The sequence below is a fragment of the Ochotona curzoniae genome, unplaced genomic scaffold, assembly GCF_017591425.1.
Source record: "Ochotona curzoniae isolate NIBS_2020 unplaced genomic scaffold, NIBS_Ocur_1.0 contig_3526, whole genome shotgun sequence".
In the NCBI taxonomy this organism is placed as follows: domain Eukaryota; kingdom Metazoa; phylum Chordata; class Mammalia; order Lagomorpha; family Ochotonidae; genus Ochotona; species Ochotona curzoniae.
The window spans coordinates 52,769-63,056 of NW_024465896.1; the positions used below are offsets into that span (position 1 = coordinate 52,769).

Below are 10,288 nucleotides of genomic sequence, written 5' to 3' on the forward strand. Positions count from 1 at the left end.
CACCAGATAGATGTTTTTAAGAAGATTAATTTTTTTATTGGAAAGTCAGATATACATAGAGGAGAAGAGACACAGAGGAATATCTTCCGTCCACTGATTCACTCCCCAGGCAGCCACAACGGCTGGAGCTGTGCCAGTCTGAAGTCAGCAGCCCAGAGCCTCTTCTGAGTCTCCCATGTGGATGCAGGAACTCAAGGCTTTGTGCCATCCTCAACTGCTTTCCCAGGCAGCAAGCAGGGAGTTGGATGGGAAGCAGGACCACCGGAATTAAAACTGGTGCTTGTACGTGATCCTGGCACATGCAAGGTGAGGACTTTTGCTGCTAGGCTACCAGGCTGGGCCCGGGTTCTGCTTTTTAAATCCAGTTTACTGATTTATGACACTTGATTCATGGGGTTTCAGCCTTTTACAGTAAGGGGATCCCTGCAACTGAACTGCTGATCTCAGAACCCAAACCCTGAAGAGAAGTGCAGGTTCCATGATCTGACCATGGAGTGCAAGTGTCAAAGCTGAGTCTCCTGAGTCTCAGATGGAACAGTAGACAGCAAATCTAAGTGCACATGGAAGATATGGCAGTCTATTGGAACCTGTAGAAGACAAATGGTACCACAAGAGGACAGAGGACAGAACAAATTCATGTGTCCCAGCCATGAGTTGGCAGTGAAGATCTGGGCTGATGGAGACTCTAAGGTAGACTGTGTCAGCCAGTGGATTCTGGGGAGATTTCATCATGCTTGGAATGGTAATATTGGCAGCAATTCAGAACTGTTGGACTACCAAACCACTTGAGCAGGACCCTCAGAGCATGCCCCATGTTGGGGACCAGATCTAGAAAAAAAAAATAATGAAGAAACAATGGTCTTACCCACTTTTCTGTAGCCCTTGTCCCTTTGTGCACAAATCAACTCCATAAGTATTATCATAATAAAATAATTAAAAGGAAACAAAAATAAAAATGTACTTGCTGTGCTTTTCCACTAGCTTTTAGTGCTCTTCAAAACACTTTCTTCTGGTTGAATTTTTCACTCACTCATAGATCGTACAATAGCATCATTTTCTTCAAGGTGGTCTTTGTCTTCCCTTAGTCTTTTTCAGTAATACTTTAATCATTCAATAGCATGTTATTTAACTTCATGGTGTTGTTAATTTCTTTTTTCTTCCTGTTGTTGATTTTGTTTTTGTGGTGAATAATTGAAGGGGATGTATAGTAGCTGTGTAATGGAGACTCATATCTAGTTGCATGGCATTGTAAATTTCTATTTTTTTTCCCCTTGCTGAATTTTTTTTTAAAGATTTATTTATATTATTTTTTCATTGGAAAGGCGGATATACAGAGAGGAGAGACAGAGAGGAAGATCTTCCGTCCGATGATTCACTCCCCAAGTGAGCACAACGGCCGATACTATGCCGATCCGAAGCCAGGAGCTTCTTCCGGGTCCCCCACGCGGTTGCACGGTCCCAAAGCTTTGGTCCGTCCTCAACTGCTTTCCCGGGCCACAGGCAGGGAGCTGGAAGGGAAGCGGGGCTGCCGGGATAGAACCGGCGCCCATATGGGATCCTGGGCATGCAAGGTGAGGACCCTAACCACTGCGCCACCGCGCCAGGCCCCCGTTGCTGAATTTTTATTGTGGTTTTCATTTAAGGGGATGTGCAGTTAATGTGAAATGGAGACTATCATATGCATATGTGAGGATACAATGTAGTGTGCATCTCTACTTACAAACTAAAGCTGGACTCCCAATGATACTTGTTACTATATGACAAGAGGATGCTGGATTCTGTGCCCTTGTCCATGCCCACAGTAATGGAAATATGACTGTGTCTGAATAACTATACAATAGTAATGATATAGGGGAACAGGGTGGAGGGGGGAATTGGGAAGGGGATAAGGGAAATTCTTGGGGTCTATGGAATTGTATCATAAAATGATGAGATAATAATAAGAAGAAATAAAAGATTAAAAAAAGCAATAGCCTTTTCCTTATTAGGCCACCTTTTGAAAACCAATTGTGCAGAGACGAAAATAGAAGCTTAATTAGTTAGTTTTGTGTGGGAAACCTGGAATAAACCCCATTTCTCACCTTCTAATTTTTGATCATTCACTCAAAATTATGTTGTTTGATTTTTGTTTTGTTTTTTTTCCCTCTGCCTTCATGTAGGACACCTAAGGCATAATGTAGAGGACTTAGCTAATTATTGCTGTCATGTATTTCTTAGGTGGTTTGAAACATGTGTCTTCCTAATAAGAGCTTCCTTTAGGAAGAATATATTAATTGAAATAGAATCTCAGTTATTCACAGGTCTGCAGGGTGTGCATGTGTGTGTGTGTGTGTGTGTGTGTGCAAAGAGAAGTGTTTTTGTGAGATATAATTCCTATGCCATACAGTTTTCATTTGGAATATGATTGTGTGGTGTTGAGCCTGCTGACAGAATTTGCAGTGTGTCTCCAATTGCTTTCCACCTAGCATCAGTTCAGTGCTTGAATGTACCTGATGATGTCTGTTTCCCACTCAGGCTTCAGTGCTCTGTCTGTCCCTCTGACTCCTTCTGCAATCATTTGTGCCCGTTTAGGAAATGTCAGTATTTTGGATGCAGTGTGAGCAGGTGTGTGTGTTTCTTCCTGTTTCCCTGGTGTTCAGACAGCAGCAGTAGCAGGAGATGTACCATTGAGGAAATGCAGACACACACATTTTCATCAGCTGTTTTTATTCTATGTCATGGGCACGATTGGGAAGAGGGCAAGGTATCTACTTCTATTGCAAGGTATCTACTTCTATTGCAAGGGACAACAACCAGGAAGGGTCACTCCATCTAAGGGGATGCAAATATTTCAGGAATCATTTCCAAAGCTTCAGGCTTAAGCCACGGCAGCGAAGCCAAGCTGGTTGTTGGCACGGTCAAAGACGGTGAAGTACTGGCGGATGAAGACATCACCCAGGATCCAGAGCTCACCAGTGGAGGTGTCGAGGTCCATGCCCTCAAAGCCACTCATGCAGGCACCATCCTCCTGGAGAAGAGAAGGGCATGGAGACCAGAGTGAGGGTTAGTGCACTCAATGATAACCATTACAGGTTCCTTATTCTGACTGCAAGTAGCATGCAAAGATTTTCCTTTCTCAGTGCTGTGGCACTAGCTGGTCTGGGTCAGCCTGCAACTCAGCAGCTGCACACAGTTTCTGGGCAGTATATGCTATTATTGGAAGCTAGTGCAACTGTACTTTGAGCACCATGTCTCAGGACATGTGAGGTTTTGGGAGAGAGATTTGGAATCCTCCAAAATGCAGCCCTTCTCATTAATCTCACCATGACCATTGGCACAGTAGGTGGACATGGGGTGCTTTCCTTCTCTGGACAATGGGGCTTGGCCTTGGATACAGGCTAAACGCCTTTGAGAAGATGACTAGGCCTGCACTGAGCAAGGTCAGCACGGTGAGTAACTAATTTTGTACATGGCTTTTCAGTAAGAAGCAAGGTGTTTGCCGTGGGTCATTGGACTAAAGGTATGGCCAGACTCACCATGACCCCTTAACAATACAAAAAGTGGGATGAGCTGAGCCTCTAGTGTTAGCCTAGGACTAGAAGCTGAGAAAGTGTGCACCCTGGTGAGAAGTGATGTGTGTGACACTGAGACTCAGGGTTCAGACGACTGAGTCTGAAAGGACCATGACCTCTTTTTGTGCCAGCATGTGATGCCTCACTTTTCCCTTAAGGGCAGTTCTCATTCACACATTGCTTCTGAAGAAACTCTTTTCCTCTGTAAGCTGTGCAGGAGAGGTGTGAGTTGAATGCCTGGCTAAAGCGAAGAGAAGTGTGCTTTCTATACAAGGTCGATGTGTGACCACGGTGTATATCGGCATGTCATACGATTGTCAGAGTTTTCCCTTACCTCCAGAATGTAGGCACTGGCAGGTACAGGGTACTGGACTCCATTGATGGTGAAGACAATGTTGGGCAGGGAGTACATGTATGAGCAGCTGACAACCATCTGGAAGGTGTGAATAAGAGAGTTTAGAGTGTGAGTGGTTCATTGCTTGTGCATGTTCCTCCCCATACCTGTGGCTAGAAGAGAGCCGTTGTGGTTGGACTTGCCTCTCCATCTGAGTTCTCAGAAGCTCCAATGTAGCTCTGGATGTTGGAAATGGCACTGGTGGGTCCAGCCAACAGAGAGGTGCCGGTGTCCACGATGGCCTGGCAGCCATCTGCACAAGCAATGGTCTCTCCATCCATGGTGATGCTGAGGGTGAGATGCAAGGTTGGTTCCGATGAGTCCCCGGGTTTACCCCTAAGCCGCTTATGGGGCAGAACATCTGGGATGTCAGGCTTCGACATTGGCAAAGAAGTCTTGTTCTGAGTGATTTCTAATCCTAGACTGCCAGTAGCCATCTTCCTACTGAGGCATGCTCTGATCCCTTCCAGACTGCCATTATCGTGAGAGGTATAGACAGGTAGGATTGCTATGCCACCGCTAGTACGCTGTAATCTGACCATGCTTCTTGAGCCATTTGGAACTGGCTGTCCTGTTCTTAGTAAGGATCTCAGCTCCTGGAAATCCTTCTCTGTGCTTTTCTTCCCATGAGCTCAGTTTCTTGGGATTTTGCTGGCTTGTCTAGTTTGCAGATTTATCCTGTGCAGGCTGCTCCAGGCAGATCAGGGTAGCCGACCAAGTACAAGTGCATCAAGCAGTCATAAGGGTTCCCAGCAGGGTGTCCTGCAGCAGCATGGTCTCACCTGTCCACGGTGATCTGCCAATAGCCCTCATAGGAAACAGGCACCCAGTTCAGGCTTCCGGTGTAGTAAGAAGAATCGATGCCACCAAACATGACCACGCTGCCACTCTCGTCATCGCTGTGGGAAGTGTAGGGGCGGGGAGAGAGACAGGCATTCTTTCATTCATGCTTTGCATAACTGCTGTGTACAGCCCAGGATCCCATTGACGAGCTGCATTTGAGAGCTAGGACTGCATTGAATGTGTGACTCCCATGGGTGCCTCTCCTGTGACAGCACATCCACACAAATTGGTGCATAGGCTTTTGACTTTCCACTGCTGTCTCAGAGCAGTAAAGCCACTAGCTCAGGTTCATACAGTTGTGTAGTTGTAGCAGGGTGTGGCCTACAAATATGTGTTCCCAAGTGTATCCTTTGTATCCTAATGGTGACTGTAGTGTTGTTTGGGACCACAAGAAATGTGGAATTGGGCTGGTACGTCCCTAAGTAGTTGATGGTGGAGATGCTCTTCCTCAGCCAGAGCTTCTGTTGGCTGTGTCTGGAGATCATGTTGATTATTGTGATCAGATGGGGGTCAGAAGTCACTATCGTGATCCACTGGGACAGGGTCAAGAATCTACCATAGAGGTTTGGTATTTGGAATAGTTTGAACAGCAGGCAAATATCTGTCCCAGACTGTCTGTTGTGCCAATATCTAGTACTTTGTTCTAGGTGTGTTAATATAGTGGCTCACAGGCGATACTTAAGTTCTCTCATGAAAGCATGTTATGTTTCAGAGTCTCCTGAAGATTGACTAGGCAAGAGCCACCTTGATAAAAGCCCCCATAGAGGGGTTCTTTGTTACTGGCTTTTGCAATGTAGTTGTTCAAGATGTATGAGAGTGCTTCCAAAAATGCCGTAGAAATAATACAATTGAAGGAAATCATATTGACGCCTATTTTGGAGTCTGTGCATACAATCAATTTCTAGAATGTTCATGGAACATACATAGTATTAGACAAATTACCTGTGCATTTAAAATATCTGCATGAATGTAAGCTAACATTTAATTTTTGCATAATGTGAATGACAGATTAAGGCATTCATGAATCTTCCATCGACTGGGTGGCTCACGCTGCGGCAAGGGTCACAGAACTTAGTCTGGATGTTCCTAGTTGGTGAGGTTACTTCACCGCTTCCTTGCTCCTTCGTAGTGTTGTAGTCTGATGGAGATGAATCCAATAGAGAGGAGTAGGAAGCAGGCAGGGACTAGGTATGGGAAGCAGGCATCCCACACTGTGACCTAACCCATGAACTGAACACCTAGTCTCTAAATGTGTTTCTCCTTTCACATTCCAGAAGCATTTGAAAGGCCCGACCTGTGTTCCAATCTTGTTATTTCACTGTGTTTGTTGTTAGTGTTGAGCCTGCTTTAGGAGGGTTCACTTAAGTAGACATTTCTGATGTAAAGATGAAGCAACTGGGCCCAGGGAGCAAATGGCTAATGATGTTATATAGCAGTGCATGAAGATTGTTTGTAGGGAGGCAGAGAGAAGGAACAAGCATGAGGTTCATGGGGCAGTATTACTGCCCATTTGTGCTGTTGTGGGCTTCAAGGTGACTTTAAATTGCTCAATCTTTGCAACTCATCTGCTGCCCTTCTGGGCCTAGATAATCTTTGCTTGGCTAGGTGGCAATGGTCCATGTGGGAGAAGACCCAGGGCTAGCTGACTTACGAGCTCAGGTAGACGGAGAAGAGGTCCTGGGACACCAGGCCCTCATTCCACATGTTGTCAAAGACGGGTGTGGCATCGGAGGCAGAAATGCTGGGGTAGGCCAGACCCAGGATGCCATCAAAGGGAGCATAGTAGAGGAAGGAGCCGGGCTCAGACTCGCTCAGGCCAAAGATCTGGTTGGTATCTTCGATGCCTCCAACCTGTGTAAGGAGGAAAGGGTGACAGAGATAATGTCCTCCATGAGCACATGTTCCTGGGAGTACTAGTGGACTCCAGCCCTGAACCCAGAACTATGAGGCTAAATTTCTTAGAGAACTCCCATTCCAGGGCAACAGAGTGTAAGACCTGGAGAGGGCCTGTCTCCTGGAATGCTTGTGGCCTTCTACTGGATAGGATCTTGGTGACTGATGTCTCAGAGGCCACAGGCTGCAACTCGTTGTGAGAGGCTGACATAGAATGCCTAGTCAAGGTGCACTTGGGTTTTGGTTGGTCACCCTACTGCACGTTTGGGCCAAGGAGAGCTGCCATAGGCTCAGGAGTGTGTATGGCTCATGTGACTGGAACAGGAGGGAGGGGGGGAGGAGATACTACAAGACAATTGAGAATTGTGTCTCTTTTCTGTACTTTCTCTTTGAAATTTAGCACTTTGATTGGCTGAGCCCTCCAGGAACCATCCCTATGCATATTAGGCTCAGTTGATGAGTGTATGTGACAGCTCTGCCACATAACTCCCTGTGCCAGCCATCTTGTTGCCTGGATGGTCTCCAAGACACTACTTCTCTTTGGGGGCCATTGAGTGTGGTCACCAAGTCCCTGGAGGCTCCATGGCTGGCAGTGTAAGGAGGCAGAGCCCCCAGGTGCTCACATTCACAGTGTCGTATCCCAGGATGCCAGTCATGCTGCCAGTGCCATAGGTGATGGAGATTGTCTCGCTAGTGGCCTCGAAGGTGGAGGAGTCATCAGGATTGAACTGGTTATGCACACCTGCAAAGGCAAGGAGTGTCATCAGGAACCTCAAATGGCAACAAGACTCATGCGTTTCTGGAATGGATTTCTTGTGTTGGTTGAGACTATGGAAGAGAAAGTTGAGCTTTGCCTAGGATGACCTGTAAGATGACCTTTGAATGCCAAGAGACCCACAGGTTCTAATCCCTTCTCCTTGGCAGTCAGTATTGTTCCACTGTTTGAGGTTGATTGCTGACTCCAGTCCTTCCAAGGGCCCCAAGCAAGCACTGAGTGTATCAGCCTTGCTATCCATATTGCTTGGGCTTCCTTCTGAGCTTAGGCTCCAGTGTGGCTGACCCCCTGGAGCCCTCAGCAGAACTTTGTATTAGACCCCATAGGGCTTCTCATCCATGAGTCCCTATGACCACTTCCAATCACCCCTCTCCACAGGAGCACCTATTTCCCCTTGCTTTCTGAAGTGAATGTGTTGGGGGAATGGTAGACACTCACTGCAGGCAGCACTGGAGCAGTAGGTGGAGGGCACCCAGAGGTTGGAGGAGCCAGTGTCAAAGATGACGGTGAAGTCCTGAGCGGGGGTTCCAATGCTGATGGTGCCAAAGTATTCGGTCTGCAGGAACCAGGATGACACAGCTCAAAGACTAGGAGTGTTCCAGGTCGAAACTCACATAGTGACCACTTCTCATCCTAGTGTTTTTCTTACGGAGAAGACCCTCCATCTCATCTCCCCATCTTAGCACACTCCTTCAAAGTCCAGCCCTGGTCTCTTCTGCTCCTTGAAGTCTTAGTTTGTTTTGTCTTCTGTTATAAGCTGCATTCATCTCACATGCTTTCTAAATTTGTTGTTCTCTCTGGAACATAAGCCTCTAGTCTTTGGTTGGCTCCATGTACTGTCACTTAATAGATCTTTAAAAATAAATGTTCAGTGATTAAATAGGCTTATGTTTCTGAGCTCTCCTAGGTGCCAGCTCTGCCTGTGCTGAACAATGTGCTGAACAGGACCCCTGCAGTTCCTGACTTGCAGTCACCTATGGATTGTGGCTCTGAGTGGCTCTGTTGTTTGTAGCACAACAGTAAGGCTCACAGAATGTGAATGCATTTTTGAGGTTCAGCAGGCCAGGACCCTGAACATTTTGTGCAATGGGTCTGGTGGATCTCAGAGGCCTAGCCCTTGAGCACAGGAAGAGGGGCTTAGTGCGCTCAGCCTTGTCCTATTCTCCAAGAAAACAGAAGGGTTGTATTGCTGGGCTGAACATGCCATTGGTTCCCGCAAAGAAGAGGCAAAAAGCTTCTGAGAGTTAAGTCTGATCATGTGATCCCAGTGACTCAGAGACATCTATTGCAGTTAGGATCCAGTTCATTTCAGTTCATGGCCTTTCTATTATCTGCCCTCCCAGCCACGGTCCCTCGGGCTCAATAGCACAACCACCCTTCCCTCCATTTTTGTCTCACACTGCTCTACTCCTTTCTCAACTATGCTGGGCTCCTTCTGGCCACAGGTTGAGCATGAGCCCTCATCCTCTCTGGAATTCCCTCCATTCTCTTTGGAATCCCAGTTGCTCCTACATTGCTACAGGTCGCCTTGCAACTCCTCCAGGAACCACTCACTGAGACAGAGGACTCTCAGTTAATGGCCTCAAGCCTGTCATTGTTCTCACTGACTGGTAAGGCTAAATCAAGATCATCTTTCTTTCTCTTGGGAACTGTGGTTTTATTCAGTCTATCCAACATAATTCCTGACTGAATACATAAGGGAATACTCAGAATAAAAAAGCATTGAAATAATAAACAGATAAAAGCACAACACATGAGAGGGCAAATGGTGATTGTGGTTCTCTCAACCATGGGCTTCTGAGATCCAAGCTTCTATCTCTGGCTGTCAGCCACATTCCCCAACACCATGTCTCCTGCTAGCTCAGTCCTTGTGATTCCCCCTTCAAGCTGCTCAAGCACTCACATCCAGGTAGTTCTCCAGACTCTCGGTAGAACCAGAGGCAAAGACATCTTTAGGGAAGTACTTGGAGGCCCGGTTGAGAGTGTGAGTCTTCAGGTAGTCCTTCAGCAAGCCCTTCTCAATCAGGTTCTTCCTCAAGGACTTCTTTTTGACCAGGGGTACCCTGGGAGAGAATGGTGGCACATGCATGGTTAGGAGAGAAGGAATCGTTGGTCCAGACTGAAGTTGAGATTGAAAGACAAGACAACTTGTTCATGAGTGAAAGAAGGTGTTGCAGAGATGTTCCCATCAGTAAGTCAAAATGCACAGAGGGATGTGTGGAGTCATCTAGCGATGGGGCTGACCCAAAACTCTGGTAGATCTCATAGCTTGGTCTGTAAAGCATGTCTGTAATGTGGTCACAGACATGAATTGGAGAAAAGGACCATGAAGGAAGACTCCATATGGGGAAAAGGTGGAAAGAATGGGAGGAAGGAAATAGGTGTTACATGGGGGTGGGCAAGACAGTAGAAGCTGGAAAATCCCCCTTGGAGCCACTCTTCCCTTTGGCAAAAGCCAGACTCACTTGTGCACGATGCACTCAGAGAGTGCCAGCAGACTGAGCAGCAGCAGCCACTTCATGGTTCTTGCTGACTCCCAGGTCAGTGGGGAAAGCAGGACAAGTGGAAGGTGTCTAGCAACAGGTAAGAGCCGCTACTTAAATAGCGGCCCCTTGCTGACTCTAATAACCCTTATCGGTGTGTAAAGGCCGCCTGCTATCACACTTACCAGAAAATGTTCTGATAAGCTGACCTGTGCCCCGAGTCATGTTCTGAGATATTGCCTATTCAGAATCATACAGCTGGAAGTCTGTTCCAAAACAAGATACCATTGAGTGGTGGGTTTGTCTTATGGAATGAGATGGGCTGTGTACAACTTTCCGATTTACTCAA

General features: G+C 46.8%; 1 protein-coding gene across 1 annotated transcript; it reads right to left on the reverse strand.

Moving 5' to 3' along the window:
* Positions 1-2,857: 2,857 nt before the first annotated feature.
* Positions 2,858-9,977, reverse strand: LOC121157556 (pepsin-3). Its single transcript, XM_040981842.1, has 9 exons — positions 9,922-9,977; positions 9,360-9,519; positions 7,895-8,012; positions 7,305-7,423; positions 6,440-6,639; positions 4,728-4,844; positions 4,089-4,233; positions 3,886-3,984; positions 2,858-3,007 (listed from the first exon to the last, which is right to left on the reverse strand). The coding sequence occupies exons 1-9, from the start codon at positions 9,975-9,977 to the stop codon at positions 2,858-2,860; spliced, it is 1,164 nt and encodes a 387-aa protein (XP_040837776.1).
* Positions 9,978-10,288: the final 311 nt, after the last annotated feature.

What these genes read in the sequence shown, in the direction of transcription:
- LOC121157556 (XM_040981842.1), bottom strand. Translation starts at nt 9,977, where the DNA reads ATGAAGTGGCTGCTGCTGCTCAGTCTGCTGGCACTCTCTGAGTGCATC. An exon ending in TCTGAGTGCATCGTGCACAA is followed by an intron (nt 9,520 to 9,921) that starts GTGAGTCTGGCT and finishes ATTCTCTCCCAG; the next exon opens with GGTACCCCTGGTCAAAAAGA. An exon ending in CCAGTGCCTACATTCTGGAG is followed by an intron (nt 3,008 to 3,885) that starts GTAAGGGAAAAC and finishes TCTCTTCTCCAG; the next exon opens with GAGGATGGTGCCTGCATGAG.